The sequence below is a fragment of the Epinephelus lanceolatus genome, chromosome 11, assembly GCF_041903045.1.
Source record: "Epinephelus lanceolatus isolate andai-2023 chromosome 11, ASM4190304v1, whole genome shotgun sequence".
NCBI lineage: Eukaryota > Metazoa > Chordata > Actinopteri > Perciformes > Serranidae > Epinephelus > Epinephelus lanceolatus.
The window spans coordinates 4,452,594-4,477,244 of NC_135744.1; the positions used below are offsets into that span (position 1 = coordinate 4,452,594).

At 41.0% G+C, this 24,651-nt stretch overlaps 1 protein-coding gene across 2 annotated transcripts in view; it reads right to left on the minus strand.

Annotated features, from left to right (window-relative positions):
* Positions 1 to 22,751, minus strand: part of nova1 (NOVA alternative splicing regulator 1) — a 35,589-nt gene extending 12,838 nt beyond the window's left edge. The window contains exons 1-2 of one of the 2 annotated variants that reach the window (XM_033643003.2): positions 22,097 to 22,751; positions 13,342 to 13,485 (exon numbers count right to left, since the gene is read on the minus strand). In XM_033643003.2, the coding sequence (XP_033498894.1) occupies positions 13,342 to 13,485; positions 22,097 to 22,271 (319 nt within the window). In that variant the 5' untranslated portion in view covers positions 22,272 to 22,751. Of the gene's footprint in view, positions 1 to 13,341; positions 13,486 to 16,105; positions 16,701 to 22,096 lie in introns of those variants that run through there. The other variant, XM_033643013.2, reaches the window with a different exon arrangement.
* Between the last annotated feature and the right edge of the window lie 1,900 nt (positions 22,752 to 24,651).

Below are 24,651 nucleotides of genomic sequence, written 5' to 3' on the forward strand. Positions count from 1 at the left end.
AAAGTGTTTTGCCTACGTTCTAAGTTTATTTTGGTAAGAGACTGTATGCAGAAACTATACATTTCCTGTGAAAATGGAAGTTCATTTTGAAAAGACACAATGCATGTAACCAGTGTAAACTGGCATGCCATCCCTGTGTGTCAGTTTAAACATGAATCAGACGGCGTTATTTCCCATTGTTTCTACTAATGGTGTCTATGCTGGCGAAATGGTAAAAGGATATCATATCTTGTGTATGCATATAAAGCCAGGATGAATGAACAGGCACAAAATATAAAATATGAAGAGGTTGGAACTAATATGTGTGCAAAATCTAATTACACTGGAGGTGGACATAAAAAAACTGGGGCTTGCAGACAGTGATTTTACCCTCATGTGACTTATTGGAACTTACTTGGCCCTAACCCAATGCAACAAATTATCTGTTGTCTTTAGTGACGCAACACATCCTTAGAAGACATATTGCCTTGAGCGATCATTGCTTTTTCACTTTTTCTGAATTCATCACTGGTTGATTAGGTCCTTCTTCGCTTGGTACAGCAACCTCTAGTTAAAGATCTCTGCATCTAGAAAGGTCTTGACAGTGCTGCTTCCAGATCACTTTATCCTAAGGCAGAAACCATGACATGATTACAACGTTTATCTCAGATGAGACACCATAAAGGGTACATGAAAGTATCCAAATGTTACATTTTTATTCTCAACACTTTTTACTTCCCAAATTACTTGCATCGGCTTTTGTCTTGTGTCTTTCCTTGAGGGTGACAAATTTCATAATAAAAGCCCTGGGCTTTGAGTTGCACTAAGAGTTGGCTCATCCTCTTGTTGGCAGGAGGGGAGAGAAATGTGTCAGTGGCCCTGAAAGCACACATCCCAGCCTTCAGCTCTCCCTAAGAGACCAATGACTCCATCTTGATTCTGAAGTAAGAAAGTTTCAGTACTTGCATCTTGCTGCCTGAGCTTTTCTGTGATGAGCACCTCTACCTTAGCTTGTCCAAATCCTTTGTCTGATTCATTCAGACTGTTAGCATGCCACACATAAAGTATCACCCATAATTACTTTCATCACATCAGCAGATTTTTAAAGTAATTATTCACACTACAAATTGAGCTGGAATGCAGTGCTAAATATATTCATCATGTCACGTTGTTGCCATATGGCACGCTTTTCTAAAATGCAAACACTGATTTTAAATGTGGGGAACTCTTGGGGCATGCTATTTATATCCAATCAATCAGAAACAGTCTCCTGGACAACTTTTACATTACATGACTCCCTGACCACAAGTTCACAACAGTTGAACAGACACTGTTGCTGTCTTTGAGAGAAAAAAAAAAAAAAAACAGTAAACGCAGCATGCTCATCATAGAGTCTTTCTAGCAGTTAGAACAGAGAAGTAATCCATTAAAATGCTGATTGTCATGCACCTGGGCCTGATACTCTGCAAGACAGTCAAATGATACTTTTTTACCACTAACCTGTAAATGTAGACAGAAACAGGATACTTTGGAATTTTGGAATTCTTTTTGCAATCAGTATCATTTAGGACTGCAGTGATATGCAGTAGGATCTGATGTCTGTGTCATATTCAAATATTTTTACCTTATATTTTACTTTTCCTGATACAAAATCCAGAAGTTACATATGATCTTTAGTCAAACACTGTCATTTTAGGGGCGTTAACTGACAGTGTTAGGAGGGTTACATTTAAAAGATATTCCACTACAGATTACTAAATACGTAATCTAAAATGTAATTGGTAGCATATTCCATTAGATTACTCAAATTACGTGATGTATTCTAAATACTGTGGATTACTTTTGAAATATTTCAAAATCGTCACGCTGAGCTCATTTTTCTGGGTCTTTCATTCTCATGTCAAAAACACATGACAGCGTCCTGGCTGTGCATGTCCTCTGACACTGTCATGTGGCAGATGCACTGCACACACTTAAAAAAAATCTATTCATGGGAAATTCATGCCTTATATGAATTTTGCATTATGTCCTAACAGCAAGCGAGTGGCACTCTCTGTCCACACAAAATCTGTGTGAAAATGTGTAATTCTGTTGCATCATGTAAACAAACAATGTAGCTATCAGCTGTAAACTCGACTGGAGGTGTAACCTCTTAAAAGATGGGCCATTACTTTCTCTCTACATTTCAATTCAATCAGTTTCAATCAATTTTATCTATAAAGCCCAATATCACAAATAACAATTTGCCTCAGAGGGCTTAACAGCATACAATGTCCCTCTGTCCTTTGGACCCTCACAGCAACTTCCCCCCAAAAAAACCTTTAACGGGGAAAGGGTGCTTTTTAATCAGAAAATACATGTTTTATATTGTGATATTCACTAGCAATGACAAAAAAATACACCCAAATGGTACCGATGGTCATTACAAGAAACTTTTTGCTTCCTAGTGAGCCCCCTCCAGCCAGCTGCCATCTTATTTAGGTTTTTGCAGTGAAATGAGAGGTGTCATATAGAGAATTCATCATTTCAACTTCATGAATCGGCTGTTTTTCTTCCACTGCAGAGCTTTCAAAGCTAGTGACAGGAATTAATAGAAACAGCTTGTCTGACAAAAGTTTAAAACAGTAGTGCTGCATCACTCGCAGCAAGTTAGGACAGTCCAATAGAAAACAATACAATCAAACTCATGCTCGCTCGCATCATTTTCATTTAGGACACAGAGTTAGAACAAATAAAACAAAATTTAATAAAGTATTATTTTCAAGTAATCTATGTTTGAAGACAGTAACTGTATTCAGAATACAACCAATTTGAATTGTAACAGACAGTTAACAGTTACTCATACTTTGGATTGTACATACATAATTTAGTTCACTGTATTCTGTCACTCTCCAATCCCATACAAAAATAAGGCTGGAGGTATCCTAAACTTCTGTTATTATGTGTCAACAAATGTCATGATAAGACCAGAACCTACAATGCATTGGTCCACTGCTCACTGCTTACCTCTGCCTGTCAGTGGCTCTCAGAACCAAGCCCACTAGTTCCTACTTAATCTTTAAAAACAGGTGACATATATAGTTTAGTTATGATAGTGTACCTATTTAAAAAAGACTCTGTCATTTCTTAAAACAGCTGGTCATTGTAGTTTTTAGCACACATTACTCAAACCAACACTTTCTCACTCCAACCTTGTCACATATTGACGTTTGGTCATGGACTTTCCACGTCAAGATACGATGTGCAAGATACCGTGGGTGTTTTGGTTATTAACGTTTTGGGATGCCGTGTCAATCTCAGCCTTTTACGTGCATTGTCTCCTCCTCACAAAATACACTTCCATTTTCACGTGAAATGTACAGTGTGTATACAGTCTCTTTCATAAATGCACTACGTTGGTACAACACCGCAAACTGACATTTTTTTCTCTCAGCAACAAACACACATGGTTACCCTTTGCCTACACACGCACATAGTTGGGTTTAGGCAACAAAAGCACTTGGAAGCAAACACGGGCTTCCCAGGTGAAAGTCACTAGTTGTTGAACCCATCCACCACCCCTCCCTCCAACCATACTCGGACCTTCGGCGCCCTAACTTTCGTTGTTGTCCCGCCACGTTCACCCCTGATGCTGCCAGGCAGCAACTGGCCACATATCATGCCAGTGTGAAGACAGCTTTTTTCTTCAATGTCTAAAGCCGGAAGTCACTGACCAAATGCTGGCTTTCGACTTCAGAATGAGACCAGGTTGCTCAAACAGGAGAGATTTGCTTTTGTTGGGGACTATTTACTGTAGTAGATTTATACACATTTGGTGCTTTCATGATTATCTGGGGCAGCAGGTCAGTGTATGTAGGATTGAGTAAAAATAAACTACACTGTGTGTGTTCGTGGTATGGCACATGCCACCCAGTGCAACATTGTGGCTCACTGATGTGTTTTTAATAGTATCTGGACAACAATGCAGCTCTGTGGCACAGAGGAAGAAGGTATACATGCTGATACACACAATACTTGATAGTAGATACAATCACTGTTGGCTTTGGTCTTCTCATGAGATTTGTCAACATCAAGAAAATAGAGAATAGGACCAGATCAGACTCTTCCTTTAACAAATATGCATCCACTAAAACAGCAAAAAAGACTATAGAGTTGGGAAAGTACAGGTCAGAAATACAAATCAAATGGTAGAGAGGCTTGTGCTGAAAAACAACAAGTGGTCATGTGACTCTGTAAACCAATTTCATGTGCAGACCTCTTGCTGCGTAATGAAGGAGGCTGTGCAATCATTTCAGCAACTTCAGCTCCATCCTAATTCTAACAAATGTCAACATTTGTGGGCTAAAATTGCTAGGTTTTTGATAGTGGTGCTGATGGACGCCATGTACCATGTACATGCTAAAAGAAGGAGGTACACAAATCTAATAAAAAGAGTACCTCCACCTGTGGAGGGTGGTGTGACAGCCCCCGGGACATTTTGTGAAACTATCACAATATGAAACCATTGAATAATCAGTTTTACTAGGTAATGGTTAACTTCTCAAATGTCACATTGAATGTAATGTTAAAAAGTCACGGTTATTGATGCCATGTAGTGCGTGTCTTGTATAATAACCTGTCAGCAAAAAAATGATGAAGCACATCAAGGTATGCCCTACCAAACTAGTACACTGTCACATTAATGATAGTGTATATCTGATAACATTAGTACTGTATAGAATTGCAACACAGTTTGCAGTAATTAAAAGCAAATCAGGCAGTTTTTTTAAGTTGCAACAAGCCACAGCAAACAAAAAATATGATTCATTTGCAGTGTACAGCAAGCATTACTCAATATTCAAGTGACATTAGCAAAAGAAGCCTAAAAGAAGATGTCTGTCAACACTGTAAGTCTGTTTCATTACAAACAAAGAAAATAGAGGTAGAAAATAATTCTACCCACTGACTTCTCATAACTGCCTACTGCCTCACTTGCTTCATTACCTTATTAAACTATTATGTTTGCAAATGGCTAGCAATTTATTAATGTAGGCTATCATCCTAAAACTTGTGGCTGCTAAAAAAAAAGGCTAGAATGGCTGCAAATGATGACTAGGTAGTAGCTATGCTAGTTTACACTAGTTTGTCAATGCACTTTTATCATAGGCTAAGCACGACTCCTTGTGACAAGTAAACGTCCAGGCTTCCAGCTGTAAAATTAGTGGTGTTTCCTTTTGATCAACTAACCTTTGCCAATGAAAAGAAAACTGTAGCAGCTGCTGTGTATTAACACATTTGATATTGTGCTTGCAGATGGTGCAAACAGAGACTGCTCTTCAGTACAACATTAGCACAATGAAGCAGAAAAGTACTTTAGAATATTACAGTGCAGCAACTGTTTGTGGTGGAAGATGGTCACCACAAGTGGGTTGCACCAACCAAGGTCTTTACTAAGCCTGGTCCTAACAGATAAGTTGGATTTTATTAAGACCAGTCTTTAGAACGGACTTTAAGTTGGTTGCAACAACCAAACTTTAACCTAGTCTTAAGTATGCCTTGTATTAGTGATGCATGCTCATGTGAATGCTCAGCAAATATGGCTATAGACTAGGGGCAGGGATCACCAGAGGATCCACAATACAATATTACCATGATACTTAAGTCATGATACAACATTATTGTGACTTTAAATATGTTGCAATATGCTGAGTATTGCAATAAAATATATTAAGATATATTGCATTTTATTACTTTTTTCACCTGTAAATTATGCCCCCAAAGGAAAACTTTGTTAACATCTGTTTTGTATAACGAGATAAAGTTTTCAGTATGTTCATCTCATCCTTTGCCATTTTCACAGCAAAATTTACCCAGTGGACTCAAAAAGTAATTTATTATATTATTCTAGTAGGCTACTTAAAGTTTAATTAGTATTTGTACTATCAATAATTTATATAATAAAAAATCCAATACTCAGCACTGCGTGACGATACGATATTGCCGCACAAAAATATCTTGATACTATGCTGCAATAAACACTGTGGCCTGACCTATTTGGCATTTCTGCTGAGCTTATTTTATGTGCTATTTTGTTTTGCTAGTGTCTTTGATAAACCAAATCTACTGGCACGGAGGCTGAGCAATGTACTGCTGTGGACAGGCCTGTGCAAAACATATTTTAGCCAACTCGGAGTTTATGTAAGCGTACGCTATATTTGAATATTTGCTTTGCTTTACCTTACACATTAACTGATCGAGGCAGCCAGTGTTGTGCTAAGTAAGAGTCTGGTGGCTTGGATTTAATGGCTTCAGTTCCCTGGCAGAGTAGGCTGTCTGATGACAAGGTAAAGCTGAGAAAATATTCAAAATACAGTGTACACAAAATTTTCTTTGTTGGCCTTTTTAGATGACTTAAAACAAATTAACTGAAGTCGTGTCAGCTCAGCGCTGTTTGATTTCATGAATGAGATAAAAGGATTGTCTCGGAAGTTGTTATAAATTAACATTGTGATTTGGTCTATTGCCAAGCTGCACATGAGTTGCTAAGATACACTGTTGACATTCTCCTGCTGTCTTATTAATGTGTAGCTAATGGTTCTACCATTTGCAGAAATGTTATTATGGAGGCTCACAGGGCAGGAATTTCACGAGGGCCACGAGGGCCACGAGGGCCACGGCTCTCGTGCCCTCCTCATTTGGCCCTGTGCCCTTGAAAAAAATATCTGCCCTAAGGCCACAGTGGCCTTGATGCCCCGCCCCCACTGCCCCAGGTGATTTTGCCTCTTTCCTGTCAACACGGCTTTGACACCTGCGTCTATTGAGAAAAAGAATGCGATGACATTCTGGACTTTTATTGAGCAACATCAAATGAGACGATGTGTACATCACTAGTGGAGGGTTTGTTCGAGCCTGGCATGAACCGCTCAGACGGGCTGTAACGACAGTTTGACACCAATCTATCACCGGCCAACCAGGAGACTTCATCGAACGCCCAGGCAGGGATCGGTACCGAGACCCGGTATTAAACAACCCAAGGCAAGTTTAATCAACACAGTAATAATAGTAAGCTCCGCCATTATCTGTGACACTTTTTAAAGTTTCGGTTTCATGTAGCCTATCATCATTGTGCAGCGGTGGGGCCGCGGTGCAGATGAAGGGAATATAACTTCAAGATGACTCTAGTTAACGACAACTACACTTGTTACTGTGAGTAAGTGCAATAAAACCTCTGCCAGCCAAGCCAATACTTTATCAATACATGTGATCAGCATGTAGAAAGCCATATTTCAATCCACTCTGTCCACAGTCTCTCATTCACCGCTATTATGATCGTGGTCGACACAAGCACATCGCGCTTGCGGTGCTAATAGCAAAGTGTCATAGACTCAAAAACTAAAATGAAAGCTGTCTGTATGTAGGCTAACACTTTATCTGAACATGTATCTGAGGCAGCCAACCTGCAGAAAGTGAGTGTCCTCAGTAGAGGAGGGACAGAGAGCAGGATGAATGACTGATACTGATGTTTGTCTTCATGCTGAGATAACGTGACTTTCTTCACTCAGTATTGTGATGTCAGGAGGAATATTTATATTCCAGTGAGATATTATTGGGTTTTAAATAGTGACTCTGTTGTTGTAAACATGACTGTTGCTGCCATGGACTGTATAAAACTATATCCTGTGTAACTGACCTGTAAGGAAAGCATCAGGAGGTGAGGTGTGTGCATGTGTGTGTGTGGAGGAGAGGGGAGAGGGAGATGCTGGTAGAGAGATAGTGTATGTTGTTAGATACTGTTAATGTCACTTATTATGCTTCTGTGCATTGATAGCTCTTTTTTAGTCTGTTTCTGTCTGCATCATGTTGAGGAGGGCCATGCTTGTGTATACATAAATATATATGTATGCAAAAAAAAAAAAAAATTAATTGAATAGCCCTGCTGTAGTTTGTTTGTTTGTTAGCTATCTAACAACACATCAAAAATAATTGTAAGCCAGTCTTGTTCAGTGAATCAGTTTATCATGTACACTCAAAAAATATTTAGGCCTAATATTTAGATTGTTTGCTTATAAATACATAAACCTGGTTGTTCTATATTTAAAAAAACATTGGGTTTATTAGTGCTATTAAATAAATCACATTATTATTACTCATTATTACTTGAGCTTGTTTTATTTATTCATTTCACAGATAGTTATACATCGTTAGTCCTTAAATTCATTATGAACGTGGACTTAAAATCATTGTTTTATTTTATGGCCTTGCTGCCCTGGCTTTTGGCCTTTGTGCCCTCAAAAAATTGACAACATGAAAGGCCAAGTGGCCTTGCCCCTAAAATGATGAAATTCCAGGCCTGGAGGCTCAGAGAGAGAGAAAATTGACATCAAGATATGAACATTAATAGAAATGTACAGGAGAGGCGTGTCTGTGTTTGATCAAGATGGAGCTCCACAGGTTAACATGGAGGACAGAGAAAAAAAAAGTCAGTCTTGGCTGTAGTTTGCAACTAAGGGACAGACAGTGTGTTGTTAGCAATGGTATTAAAGAGTAGGGACCACACCAGCGTCCAAACAGACTGAAGTGACATTTGCAGATAAGTTTATGTGCTGCAACTTCAAAGGAAACGTCACCCATTTTCAAAATTCGTGTTATCTATTTGGTCTAAGACCATCCAAAAATATTAGTAAAAATAAAAAACTCTCTCCCAAATCCAAAAAAATAGAATGCTAAAAGTCAAACTTGTGATGTCATAGGGTACAATGTCTGAAGCTGCTCCACAGACAATGAATGGGGAAAGATGTTGTAGATGACACTGGGGGCACACTGGGAGAACACTACATAGGATAACGCACATTGGGGTATAAAAAAGAAAACAGAACAGAAGAAAATCAGTCTCCCATTCATTGTCTGTGGAGCAGCTCCAGACTTGATACCCTATGACATCACAAGTTTTAGACTAATTACTCTGGTTTCTGGCTTTGAGAGAAGGGTAGCTCATGTTCACAAATGACGATGGTAATAGCATGTTGGAATTCTTAATTTAGGTGGTGTTAACCATTAATGTGCTGCTCCTGACCAGCTAACTAGCTAACTATCCAGCTTGGTAACTGACATTAGCAGTGCACTCTTCACTGGTAAACGTTTGTTAGGTCACTTGTTCAACAAGCCAAGGTGAAGGAGTTTGTGTTCATGTTTGTAAGTTAGCTAGATAAAAAGGTGACCTTAGCAGGAAAGCTACAATGGGCTGTTGTTCAAATTGGGTTGTCTGAGGCCCTTGTGTTGTGTATCAGGCTGCTGATTTATAGAAACGGTTGAGATTTTGACTTTATGTCTGCTCCTGACTAGGCATAAGATTTACACCAGGCCTTAGCGAGAAGACAGCTTAGAGATGGATTTAAATTTGTGTGTCAGCTCTATGCAGAGCCCACGCCGTAGCCTACACATATGGCCTACACCGTTGTGAACATTTCTACTTGTGTGGTGGTGTATCTGCAGTTACACCTCCAGAACTCTAGTCAGCGGTGAGGTTTCTGTGAAATGCTGTAAAGTTTAGTTGATTCAAAACACACATTAAACATGGTTAAACTGTAACTGTGACAAAGTCCAAGTACACAAATTGGCTTCACTATAACTCGCAGGATACACAGACAAAGCACTTGTCTTTTGCTGGACACATTTTCCCAACAAATACAACATGCTAATGTTATTAGCACAAGCCTTTGGTATTTTAGATTGTATAAATTAGCCTAGCAGCTAGAGGAGACTTCCTCTACTCATATCAAGCCAGGGACAATAGTAGCATTTCACAAAAGGAACATTTCACAGAAGTAAAGTTACAAAATTTTACTTCATTACAACTCCCAATGTTCACTGGCAAAACAACTGTATGATACTAAACACGTTTTCCAAACAAATACAACATGCTAACATTATTAGCACAAGCCTGTTACATTGTATAAATTAGCCTTGCAGCTAGCTGAGATTTCCTCTATTGAAATGAAGCCAGGGACAACAGCAACATTTAACAAAGGTAATGTAACAAAATTCCACTCCATAACAACAAATGGTTTTCAGCTTACAAAAAAAGTCAGGAGGTCTGCATCACTGCAACATGTAGTTACATTGCTGGGGAGGTGCACGTCAGGCTATGGTGTAGGCTATGGCGTAGGCTCTGTATTGACACAGAGACTACGCAGTAAGTTCAGCATCGATTCGACCAGGCTAAGTCAGTGAGGTTAACACTACTACTACAAATTGACGGAGCTATCAACTACAACATTTCACTGAAATTATATTTTAGAATTTTATGTATCAGAAAAATTGATTGATTGATTGATTGATTGATTGATTGATTAATTGATTGACTGATTGATTGATTGATTGATCAAGGCTAATTCCCATTAGTGCAACCAGCCCCAGGAAGAGCTGTTGTTCGCAGGAGCCACATACATGAATCTGAACAAAGAAAAAGAATTGAATTTGAATTCCCCACTCATGATGTCATCCCAGGTAGAAGTGATACTATCCCAAAGAGAGCGTAATAAATACAGTATATACTGTGTATGGAGATACAGTTGAAAAACAACAAATAGTGTCTTTGCTGTAGTTTTTTGTCTGCTACTTTTTGAAGGAATAACTCACTTTATACTCTATAGTGGTGTTTTCCAGTATGAGGTCACATACTGTGATTGATATTTTAATATCACATAATGGGAACCCATGGTACAATGCTACACCCAGTGTTTCTATGACATCACAACAGCCCCATCTGTCGTGCTGTACAAAGTAACTCAATACATGTACTTGGCTGGAGACCAGCTGCACCAAGCAAAGTGTTTGAAGTTTTGTTTCTAAGTTTATGTTCAAATCGTGAACTCCCACAGCTCTCTCGGCAGCTGCTTAAATATGCGGATGTGTGTAAGTAGGTGTGAGTAGGTGTGTATATGTGCTGAATACACAGTACGAGTGGGTGAATGCACGGCGTGCTGCACTTATGGGGGCTCGAGTAATCCAGCCATGCCACAATTCAGATGGGTTCAAAACCAAAGATGAAAACATAAACAGTCATTGCCCATGCGTTAAGAGGCAAGCGTGCAAACATTTTTTTAAGAGAAGTATGATGTCATCTTATCTGGCCTGAACTCTCCCAACTACCAGGAACCAAATCTGAGAGAAACAGTGAGTGGGGAGGAGGAAAGAGGAAACTTGGCGTGTGTTGGAGCAGCTTGAGTACAGCTGGGAGAGGGGTCATGTCCACAGAGAGAGATTGAAACAGGCTATTTCTGGGCCTGCCCCCCTGTCCCCTCACTCACATACAATCATGCATCATCCACACCCTTCACTATCTTTGCTCATCCATCTTAGTCTGCCACAGCAGAGCCCAGTTGTACAGTTCTTATCAAGACCTTTCAATTCATGGTCTCATGTCTTACACTGACGAATGGTAGATGTGAGGTGGGTGGGAGTTACAGAATGTGCCATCACAGAAAGGGTTGCAGAAGAAAATGGCTGCATCAGTTGTTGTCCCTTGTTTTCTCTAGTGTGCGATTGAGCCATAGTTGGAGTGTGCTCAGGCTGCCGCAGGATGAGAGGTGAGGGCGTGAACTGTGTGTAATGATATTAGCGTGCTATATTAGCCCAAATCACAGCTTGTTCAACAACGAAGCAAGGTAAAACAGATATAGCTGATAAGTTTGACATGCCGACTTGCTTGCCTCTAAAATTCAGGACAAGATTTTGTATTAACATCTATATGCTGCTGTTACAAACTTCACCAAGTTGTCTATACTCATACTGAAACTATAGAGTTTTTTTAAGCTCTACTGACTTCCCAGAAAGAGGCACTCTCAGCTATTGTGCAGTGTACAGTAGCAGTCGTTTCATTTTACTTGTGTGGGCCAGAACAACCACCCAATCAAATCCTTGCCAGCACCCTCTCCCTGAACTCCTCTTCTCACTCATCACGATAATGAGTAGGGGGATGGGCAGAGCAGGTGGTGGCCTATGAACATATCCATAATCCAAAGAGAGAAATAAGGATACATATCACTACTTTTATTTGTTTCCATGCCAATGAAGTAGCCATTCGTCATTCCCATATACATAGTTGGTCTTGAATGTGGAGAATTTCAAGCTGTGCCCTCTGAACACGCGTCCTTTCATCATGGCGAACAGAGACATGTTGGAAGAAAAAGTGCAGGAAAAATATCTGCTAGCACATCCTTCTTTCCCTCTCCCCAGTGCTTAGTAATTCTTTGCCACGATTCTGTCAGTCCAATATATCACATGTAACTCCCCACAGAACAGCTCAAATTCAAACTGTGTTGTGCATTTTTACTGTAGATGGTGTGATATTTTGTGCTTTAAATAATTTAATAGATTCAATTTTTTCAAATGATGGAAAATTAAGTTCTGGGGAACAATGTTACTCTGCCTTTGCAGTTGTATAGTGATTGTTGCTTTAAGGCAAGAGAACTGACCATGAGCTCTATAATTTAAAACCATCTGTAGTATTTCTCATGTACACATTTTGTACTCATATTTCCTAAGGCATGTGCATCGCTACCTATTTCCTGTCTAGAGATAATTACATGTTCTAAATATGTAAACAGTAAAAAGTATACTACTACAAAAGGATTATTTGCTTGCTTCAGTTATCACAGAAAACATCTGGGCCTAATAAGCAACGAGATGCTCAGTACCTGTTACTTTTCAGCAGGTTGAAGCCTCCTCTGAGGCATGAAGGACAAACACCCAGACTCCTCTACGACTTAGGAGTTTGTGTTTGGAGGATAAGATGGTTTGGCTATGACCTCCATGTGATAGGGGTCACCGAGCTGCACAGCAGCCTTTTCCTGTTGCCATTTCTGAGTGAGGCTCTCCAACACAATAATTGCTTTTGATGTACGCTACATGTCCTCCATGTCATAGAATCTGTGCTGGTTTTTGGGGGGAATAAATGGCAACCCCATGCAATTTTCCCAGAAAAATGAGTGAATGTACCCAGATGAAACAGTACTACTATAAAAGCAAGCAAAGCCTGCAATGACGGGTGCAACCCGCTAGCCAAACAATTTAATTGAAACTGAAATTGCCTGCAGACTTAAATGCTGCGTCTGACAGCTGTAACATCTACATGCATGTTTAGTCCCTCAAGGACACAAGGATAATCAAGTTTAAAGTGTTTACGATTGGTTTGTGATTAAAAGGGGCTGCAATTACTCATGGGAAGCCAAATGAGGAGGACATATCAAATGCTCTCTTACACTAAAGCATCATTCCTTCAGCTAGGTAATGAGTCAGACCTCTCCTCTCATACATATATATATATATATATATATATATATATATATATATATATGTACTGAACATTCATTCTTATCTTACCTGGGTAGAAGTCTTTGGATTTGGACAGCTTAATGGTGGCACCCGTCTCCTTCTGCAGTTGTACGATGGTCTGGCCGCCCTTGCCAATTATAGAGCCGGCTGCATAGCTGGGGATCAGCACCTTCAGGAAGTACTCACCCTCCTCTGGGGGAGAGACACACAAAGTGGGAAAGGGTCACATCTTGTAAAGTAGCTCTGCACATCATAATATACTCATACTGGTGCCCAACCCCCAATACCCTGAACAAGCAAAAATCCACAATGGGGTACACAGCTTTGACATATATATGGGGAAAGGCAATCACATGATCTTGTGTCTGTATTCCTCTGTTGAAGGTAAGTAATCTGGAAGAAGCCTTGTGGGTTCTTTGTAGCTTTCAGTGCATTCACATTTTATCAGACTGTGACATGTTCTGTGTCCTGTCCCAGATTTCTTGTAGAGTAAATGATGACCTCCTTTCCAGTTTGCAGAGGTCTAATTTTAACAGTTTTCAAGGAGTTTTAGAAAACCTCTGACTAAATACAAAGCCAGGTCCAGTGTTACTAATCATTCTTCACACATGAATAAAAGGAATGTCAAGTTAAGAGCTTGGTCTGACTGCAAAACAGCCTGTATGCTCTGAGAAAGAAAGTTACACACGGAGGACTAAATGCAAACACATGAAGTCATTATCCATGCAGTTCATGAATGCCAATACAGAGTGATCCTTTGTAATTAACAGACGTGAGAAGAACATATGGGAACCAATCCCACAGATTTGTTCAAAGGGTATACTGCCAAGATGGTCTAAATCTCCTCCATTTTGGAAGGGGCTTCTGTGGCTTACAGTGGCTTGTAGCAGTCAGTGATTGACAGCCCGTCAGTTTGAAGAATTTACAGACAAACGTTTCTCCCTGTCAGTTGGGAAAGTTCCTTTTTCCTACAATGCTAATTAAGAATTAATTAGCAGTGAAGTGGGCAAAGTGTCTGTTGAAGAAAACCCTGACCACATTGAGTGTTCTAATCTAGTAAAAAGCAATCAGCCACATATTGAGCTTGGACCTGAGCATAATTAAAGAACCTGCCAACAATACATCTAAAATATTATATTTATAGATGTGGAGTGGCTGTGAGTACACACTGAATTCCAAATATTATATGGATGACATCATGGTAAACACGTACAGGTACGTTCTTAGGACTGGTCCAAATAATCTCCTCTGCATGCTGATTTCGATGCAATGACGTCATGTTCGATCTTTTTCAGCTGCCTCAAGGGTGACGTCACTCGAGCGAGCAGAGATGTAAAAAGGCACTGTCCGTCTCTGTAGCACGAGATATCTCATACGTTTTCAAGTGTAGTAAGATACAGATTTTCGATCGCAGATGCCAAAGCCCCACAGTCTGTCACCATGTCACTGCATCCTATGTTATGTGGAGGGTATCAAATGTGGGGGCTTGTCTGGCATGATGGGGAGGAAAGACGGATGGATGGAGGTGGACCGCCCTGCACTAAGACCAACCTGTTGCCTCAGTAATGCACTCATTAGATTCAGATGTGAATGAACATGGCACTGTGACATTAAGGAATTTCACAGCCTACAAGGAGCTCTTCTCCTTATTGCATTAATATGCCCCTCATGTTCCATTCAGACACAGGCTTGTTTTTGTGCACATCACCCATAATCAATGGCTCTGACAAATAATGCGGACAATGATATGATTGTTAATGGAATTTCACTTTTGATTTAGATCAATTAGCCACAGTTGTGGCGACAATCCCAAATCCCAGAACATATTGTACATAATTTACGGGAAAGCACAGAGATAATATTTACACCACCATCAAGAGCTAGTAAACATGTCAGGTGCCAGTCAATATGCCATTTTTCTGAGAACATCCTAAAAAAGAAATAGGAGATAAATCTCTACACAGACATAATATAACCAGCTATGTGGCTATTGTCTGATCTTTACATTTCATGCTATATTGCAGTCATCTCTCTGCTTTTCTCACAATGAACAACAATAAAATGACCTTGGTGAGAAAATAAAGATCATGCATGTCTGACAAGGTTGCCGTAAAGCTTCTGAGCCCTCACTCCTATCACAAAATATCTGATATCAAAGCCATACAAAGAATTTATACGAATGACGCTGATTGCAGAATCCAAACATCCAAAGACCTGTTGTTGACAGACAAGCCAAAACCCACTGCGTAACTTTCTACTCATCTTCAACCAGAGTAAACCCAGCAGGGGAGGAAGCCACTAAGACTCCCTCCGTCGCCCTCACAGCCACGTTTGCTGTCATTAGTCAATAATTAATTCTGTCCTAGTGTCTGAGATCACAGTAACAGGTTTTAATGGCGTCATGTGGTAGAGTAAACATGGCAATCTGTTGCTGCAATCCGCCAGGGAACAGGAGCAGTGGGGCACATTGGGAAGCTGAGCCAGTGGGGTGTTAGTTCAAACCCCTGCTTCCAATACTGGAAGGATGGCTTGGAGGAGAGACACGGACGCTGAGCCAAATGTGTTTAGTTAAGTCACTCAAGGGGGGTGGGTCAGGAGGAAATGCCTTGTGACCGTCCTCCCTCCTTCTCACTACCCCTCCAAGTACCCATTCTGCATTTCAATGGACTAACCTGGTGCTGACAGACGGCAAGGACGATGGAACAAAAATGAGCAAGAATGGAGAAATGAGCTTAAGGTTTATGAAATTGCACGTATGGTCTAGCATGATGGATAAATTCAACAAGTCAGACAAAAAGAGTTTGAGGCTTACCCATTCTGAGATCTGCTGCTTCTCAAGTCCTCTGTCAGATCGCCATCAATGCCAGGGCACAATCTCTAAAGGGGATCTGAACATTAGCCTAGGCATAGGTGCAATGGTAGTGTTGAGGAATGCGGCCAGTCGACTTTTTCACCGAGGTCTAATTCATCAGTGAGTGCAGAAAAGAGATTTCACCGCAGCATCCGAGCCATGCCTGCAGCTGGCCAGAGCCTCAATTGTCTGAGAAAATGCTAATGCAGGCTCTCAGTGTTTTCAGTGAAAGACGGCACGCATTGTTCAAGCCTGCATCGGTTTGAAGGGGGGGGGGTCTTCCCTGCCGCATCACCCTTTTCACTGCTCTCATCCATATTCATCGAGTGGCCTGTCCGTCTGCAGCAGCACGCAGGACTGACACCTCGCTCGGCCAATGGGTAGCCTCCTCCCTCCAGCACGTCATGTCCCCACCCCCTGATGCTGGTCCCAAAAAATTGAATTTTCTCCCCTACTCCGCCTCTTTTGACGCAGCACTATAAAGTATGGCAGTCCATTCACTCACTTTTTTTTAGTGGAAAGTGACAAAGGTGAAGTGGCTGGGGAAGCAGGCTTCAGCGGTGAATGGGGAAGCATGTAGAGTGACCTTCAACAGTGGCTGAAGAGGTGTACGGATCACATAAGCAGATGATGAAGGAGGTGGAGGAGGAGTGATCTGAGACAGCGTGCCTTACGCCACCCACCCTTCTTTCCTCCTTTCCCCCACCCCCAATCCCTTAGACGGCCATGTTTGAGAGGGCGGAGGGGCTCATCAACCATTGCAAATGGCAGTGCCGCAGAATGGTGGAGGGGGGTGATGAAGCCAATCACTACGCCTATAAATCTTACGCCGAGAGGTATCTTAAGTGACTGAATGTGCATAAAAACAGCAATGTGCATGTGTGTAAGTGTCTGTGTTTGGACACGGGGGGTCCAGCCTCATTTAATAGTGCTTTCCAGGGAACCTGTAAAAAGGGAACTCCTTTTTCCTGGCTGCTGATTAGTTTCATCCACAAATCAAACCCTAACATCGTGGCCCGTTTGGTTTTGGAGCGAATGCCTTCCAGAAAATTCTACCAGTCTCATTCACTGAGAGATGCTCTAGTATATAGACACAGCCTCCCTGTAGACTCCACTCCCTCTCACGGTCTATCTATCTCTCCTTTTCTCTCCGCTTTGCTCTGTCTTCATTTCTATCGCTCTCTCTCATTCTCTCTTTCACTGCCACCTGGCAAATTCACAGTCTGCTCACGTCACATCACTCTGCAAGGGCACCTGTGTCCTTCCCACCAAAAATTAAAAAAAATACAGCTCACATTCCTGTGCCAACCTTTCCATTAGTAACATTACGAGATCATACCTAATCCCTCAGCCACACAACCTTTTGGAAGGCACATGCTTGCCAGCAACATGGGCTCAGAGTATGGGTAATTAGAGAGAGAAATGAATGAAAGATGTTCATTTTGAGGAGAGAAGGGCAATGCTGATAAAAGAGGAGTAATTTCCCTCATTCAGTGTCCACAGCTCTTAATGCACAACGAGGGGCTCAGCTTTGAGAGAGCACAGGCTTTCTTCTCTTTGTTGTAACTGCCAGTCATGTTAATGATCAGTTCGGTAGGAATAACGTGATCAATATCAGACGTAGTCAAGGGGTTGGTGATTACAGGGACAGCTGAGGATTATCAGGCTGTCTACCACTATTGCCAGACAGGCTGTGGGTTTGCAATGCTACATCAAATGCATGTAGATCACATGAAATTGGAGGTGATGCTAAAACACATTACATAAAGCACAGGGTGACAAGATATTTATGAAACATCTGTTTTGTGTGGGAGTCATTACAAATGGTCTACATGTGCCTTTCAGGTGAACATATACAGAGAGCTTCGGGTCCTGAGCTCAGATTGTAGTACCATGGTTCAAATTAGCCTCAGATACGTATCACAATGATCAGAAGATTGCTGAGTATTGCATTAACATATATTGCGATATATTGCTACTTATTCCCTTTTTTCAACTGCTAATAATGTCCCCAAAGGAAAACTTTGTCAACATCTGTATTATCTAATAAGATAATGTTTTCAGTCTGTTCATCTCACTTCAGGCATTTTTATTGCAGCAAAATGTCTCTATTGGATTGAAAAAGCAATTGATTTTTCTTATTCTAGCAGGCTACCAAAGGTTTGATTTGTGTATTAATTAATTAATAATTTCTACAATAAAGAAATCATCACTTGGCATGCACTGATAGGATACTGCCACATTGTGCTGTACCGATGTGCTGTACCCCCCCACCCCCACCCCCCCGAAACCCTACTGTAGATATAGATGTTATGTGAATGTAGATGCTGCTTGCCTCAACTGTTCAGATCAAACTATACGTTAAATAAAATGTACATGTAGGAAACACTCATTTTAGTATAAACTATTGGTTCTTAAATGAGTTAATGTGTTAATGAGTTTTTCCAGTTTTAAACAAAAGTTAACAGACGTTCTTACCAAAAACACAATTTTGACATGTCCTGATGCCTTTTTATCTGCATGTACAGTATGCACATATCTGTACATTCCACTTTTCCTTTTTGATGCCTGGACAGTAGTTTTTATTCTGTATTTATGATGTATTGTTTTGTATTTTATTGTACATATGTAATCGACATGTACTTGACCTAACTTTGTTGCCTTCTTGACCAGGTCACCATTGAAAAATAGATTTTTGTCTCAAATGGTTTTTATACAGTTAAATAAAGGGTACATTAATAAATAAAACAAAAATTTTAAGGGGAAGTATGCGGCAGTTTTATTCCTTTCTGACACTTTAATGTCAGCACTAAAAGACACAAATTGAATTTCCAGTTAAAAATCTGGGGCCATGGTTGTCTACAGTGATGCAGGTGCTGTCCTGGACCATTGTTGTGAAGAGGGGACTGGGCCAAAGAGCAAAGCTTTCAATTAACCGAACATCTACATCCCAACCCTCACCTATGTACATGAGCTTTAGGTAGTGACCAAGAATGAGATCGCGGATACAAGCAGCTGATATGAGTTTCCTCTGTAGGGTGGCTGGGTTCAGTCTTAGAGATAGGGTGAGGAGCTTGGACATCCAGAGGGAGCTCCGAGGAGAGCTGCTGCATGTTTGTGACGAAAGGGGCCAGTTGAGGTGGTTCAGGCATCTGATCAGGATGCTTCCTGGGCGCCTTGCATTAAAGGTGCTCCTGGCACATCCAACTGGTAGGAGACCCTGGGATAGACCCAGAACACACTGGAGGGATTATACATCTCATATGGCCTGGGAACGCCTCAAGATCCCCAGGAGGAGCTGGAGAGTGCTGCTGAGGAGAGGGATGTCTGGAGTACTTTGCTCAACTATAAATCTGCTTAAAAAATCCTACAAAGCTTTTATTCTTGTACATATTCCGTTCATACAGTTCTTCAACATTAACATTTATTTTAAAATGCTCATCATAGTTTGTTGTGGGGTCAAAAAGAAGACTGCATGCCGCATACTTCCTTATAATTTGCATTATGAATTGCATGTGTCCACTTTTGTCCCAAAATGCACAGGATATGGGCAGTTGGACATTAATGCTTACAAATGGAATTTCTCATTGTTTTCCTTGATGAAGGGGTCGGGTATTCAACACAAATATTATCCTGTTCAGGAAGCCATCTGAAACACCTTTGCCTCTGAGAAAACAAGGCAGCCTCAGTTAGACCACCATCAGGACACGAGTAATTGTGCAGCAGATTTTACAGGTACAGTGGGGCTGTGGTGCAGAGATGCTTAAAAGAACATGGAGTGATGCTGATAAAACGATGTATAATTCCATTATAGAAATGACAGAAAAAAAGTCAGAGCTGTCTGTGTGAATTCTGTATTTTTAGCATTAAGATCTTCCAAATGTAATTTCACACCGTCTAGCCATTCATATCACCTGCATATTGGATGGGAAGATCACAGTGAAGTCTCTGTGCTGCAACTGAATGGTGAAAACTCGAAGCAGGAATACCATGTGACTTCTCTGTTCTACAGTGGCTTTGGGGGTGCTAATGGAGGACACATGGGGGGATGAATCTGCTCTAAAATGCTGTCTGGTGGCACAGGGGTCCTCATGTGCCATGCTGAAATGATATTTCTGAGGTGCAGTAAAAAAAAACACACTCATGCTGTTAGAAATAGGATATAGTGCTGCTATCATTGACACAAAGACAGACAAAGCACAATTCACTAACATATGGTGAAGAAACTGCCTGTTCTCCACAGACGTCTAATTAGCATTAAGTTCTTGAATAAGTGGTCCCTATGAGCTGCAGACCATAACAATCACAAGCTAAAATAAGACGTACAAGCTGCATAGTAGCTGGCACACTGAATCAGCCGTCATCCTCACCACTGCACTCCGACATCTTACTGACGATGAGTAATAAAGCAAGTGTGCACACACCTCCTTGTTGATTCTTTATTGGCTGCCACTATTTCTCCTCCACAAAAAGAAATCAGGTTCAATTAGCTAAGATGGCGCTGCAGTGTAGCTCCCCCCCACCACCACCACCAAATAGCTCTCACTATTCTCACCACTCACAGAGTTTCTGTGTTACATTTCCAATCTATTATGTTCATTGAATTTAAATTCTCATGCACAAACAGATGGAACCAGCCACCAACACCCCACCCAAAAAAATACATCTGCACCACCCAGCTCTGCCTGTTGAGCACTTCCTTGTTTTTAATTAATATTTTAGTATTTATGAATTTCACCACCATAGAGTGTGCTGACAGTTCAGACAGCCTAAACGCTGGTATGGCAAACATCATGACAGGCTAACAAAAATACCAAACAGATGCTGAGATTTGGCTCACCCAACAACCTATAAATAACCTGACTTTGATAGGAATCTAGGCTACAAGTGGGGATGAGTGTACCCTATCTATACCGTGTTATATGATTTTCACTGGGTGGTTTTGCTGCTTGGCTCACCTCAATATTTGTACTTAAAAATGCACACTTGACTCCAGAAAGTGTTAATTTGACAACTCTGAAAAAAATTCAGCCCTGCAGCAAAAGGGATATTCACTAAAATTTCCCAGAGCCCTGACACTGAATCTACAGTCTTTCATGAACAAAAGAGCACTGTTATTTCTTGTTCTTATCTTGTCACCATTCACAAATCAAGTAGTTCACCTAATATTTGGGCATATTAAACCATTAAGACATTATAAAGCTTTGGTATACTGTTTCAATGAGAGACATGTCTGTACTGTACCAAGACTCATAGTTGAGGGTTTCCCAGACTGCAAGATCCAGGACTCATAGGAAATATGTCTGACTTCACTATTGACTCACAGGTTGTTAGTACTACAACAAACTGCAGTGACATTTCTGTCATATATTCTCTGTGTTTCTACTCCCGTTATCTGTCACCAAAGGCCTCCTCACACAGTGCTGCTCAGGAACATTGCAGATTTATCTCTGGCCTTTGGGAATCCCTGTCTTACACTACAACCACAACAACACACTGAACACTGATAAACAGCGAGAGGGTTCTCGTAAACACTTCTATTTTAATGTTAAAGCCTCTACACACATATCATCACTTGTCGGAATCAAAGCCTCTATAGCGTATCTCCAGATGTGGAGCAGAGAGGTGATGGGGTTCAGATTCAAAGCTGACCTGAGGAGGCCACTCACTCAGTCAGGATGCCTGCTCTCCCTGCTGGGATAAGCAGCATATGAGCCAGTCAGTGTTTCAAAGTGCCAAATGCACAGGTGCTACATGTTAGAGCCCAACATGCAGCCCCAATCTGCTCCTATGCTGCATCTAGTTTCTTTGCATGCAGTGAGGGGATACTGACGGCAGTATTTTTTCTGGTGTACTTCCACCAATGCATGCAAAACCTTCTGCAACAAACCGATTTGACTTCATGTGGAGGAGACACGGCGGATGAGCTGGTTTTTGTTGTGTATCTCTTACCTCCAGTGTTGGTGCGCTTGGTACAGCCGGCCTCCTCCGCCGGAGTTTCCAGCGGTCGTTTGCGGGAGTCCGGGTTATCAGCCTCCAAATGGGGCTGTTGCAGGCTGTGGAGGTTAGGATTTGAATATATCCCGTTATGGTCCACGGCTGCTCCGCCACCACCAGCCATCATCATCTTTTCCACCCGGAGCTGTAGATAATTTTGCGCTATTCCGGCTCACACACACACACGACACCCTCACCACCACATAGCCTGATAACGCGCACCGCGATATGAACGACAAGTTTTGGGGGGCTCCAAACGGTCTCAAAGGGATCAGAATGTCAGACAACACCGGGATCGAGGTCTCCTCTTTCCGCCGCGCGTCCCTCACAGAGCTAAATATAAAAATCCCAATGAGTGAAAGGCGCTCATTTAACGCGCTCACCGTCGCTCCAGCAGCATGCTCTTTATTGTTGACGCGCAAAACAACCCCGCGCCTTAAAATAAAGCTGCACAACAGTGTGAGAGCCGATCAGCCATTAAAACAAGTGCAACAGCTTCGCAGAAACAAGGTGCTGGAACACAGCTTTCCGAAGTCATCTTCACGTCATGTGTCTCTGTTAAGTCCTCAATGTGATAAGTGCAGCTGTTGTTATTGTTGCCTTTGTAGTGCGAGACAGGAGAAATATAGTTTGAGAGCTCCAGAGAAGACCACAGTGCCACTGACCGGCCGAAAGACGAGGCCAATAAAGAAAAGGTCCATCTTATGTGAAGCAACTACAGACTGAAGCACTGCTCTTCCATTTCACTTCACTTTCTCTATTAAACTATTTGAACTGTTTTTTTAAGCTAACCTACATGTTTCTTACATTACTTTGCTACTTTGTTTTTTTCTTTTACTTAACTTCGTATTCTTATTCTTACTTAACCGCAAAACTAAAACACCAAATGAGAACAGCAGTGGGGCTTTCATGGTTATGTGATACTAAGCAAAAACATCTGATCTCATGTTAAAAATGTCATTAAATAAATTCTTTTTAAACTACATTAATAATACTTTAAGAATAGGCCAATGGTACACTTGTTTCCAGTACAGCTCCACTTATTTCAGGAGTCCTCAGAAAGATCAACTAAAAAGAAAGCTTACCTTAGAAAGAACTGAAATAATCCCACTCTATTAGCATCTGTGTTGACTTGGAGAAAAGCAACATCCTGAAATACAATATTAAAGGTCCAGTGTGTAGGATTTGGGGGGATATTTTTTCAGAAATGGAATATAAAATGTGTTTTCTTTAGTGTATAACAAGCTGAAAATTAGAATCATTGTGTTTTCAGTACCACAGAATGAGCTGTTTATATGTACATAGGGCCCAGGTCCTCCTTCATGGAGATTGCATGATACACCACCATTCTTTCTACAGTAGCCCAGAACAGACAAACCAAACACTGACTATAGATAGGGACATTCACGTTTTCACATTGGCCATCATAGTTAGCAGCCCATCTACACTGAGCAGTGTCAGAAATGACTGATTTGTAACATGAAACTACATTCTTCAGTGTTTTTAACACTTTTAATCACTCTGTCTATTTATTTTGAAGAGAAAGAGACCTCTGTGGATAACTCAACTCACGGTAAAAACCTCCTGAACAATGAACACAAGGTGTGGGGAAAAAGTCGATACAGCATCTCGATATTTTGTGTGGCGATATTGTATTGATACACAGACGACAAGTATCTATCTTTTATTACATACATTATTCATTTCTGCAAACATGCATTTTAATGCAACTTTTGGTACTAGAATAATAAAACTGCTTTTCAGTCCACCAGATGGTGCTGCTGTTTTTTTTTCTGGTGAGGTTAGTAGAGGTTTCAGTCAGCAGCATTTGGCAGGAAGTTCATCAAAACAAAGATGGAGGCACTACAGAAAGAAATCACAAATATGCCGTTGGCATTTAAATCAAACGTTTGGACTTATTTTGGATTTTTTAACATGGAAGGAAAGGAGGACTCGGATATGGCACATGCGATTTGCAGGCAGTGTCCTATGAGAATAAAATACTCTGGGAATACTACGAACATAAGGGCTCACCTCACACTCCACCATCCAGAGATAGCGTTAGCCCCTGACAGCCAAGCTAACGCCAAACCCACTATGCTGACGAAGTCAACCAACACTTAACACACTTGGCTTGATAAAATTAACATCCAACCCTCAGAGAGCTCAGAAAATAAAACAGTCCATCAACTACTTCATGCGCAAAGATCTGTGTGTATACAGCGTTGCTGAAAACAAAGGCTGTTGTTACATGCTAAACATACTAGAACCCAGGTATGTGACTCCGTCCTGACGTTCTTTCACCAAGATGTTCTTTCTACAGAGAAGTGGAGCATAAAGTTGAAGAATCTGAGTACAGCAGGAAGGTGGCATTAACTTTAGATGCCTGGACTTCAAGGTCAGTGGATTCATAAGCGACTGTAACGGCACATTATCTCACAGAGAACTGGCGACTGCTGTCTCACGTTCTCCAAACTAGAGCAGTACATTAAAGTCATACCGGCGCAAAC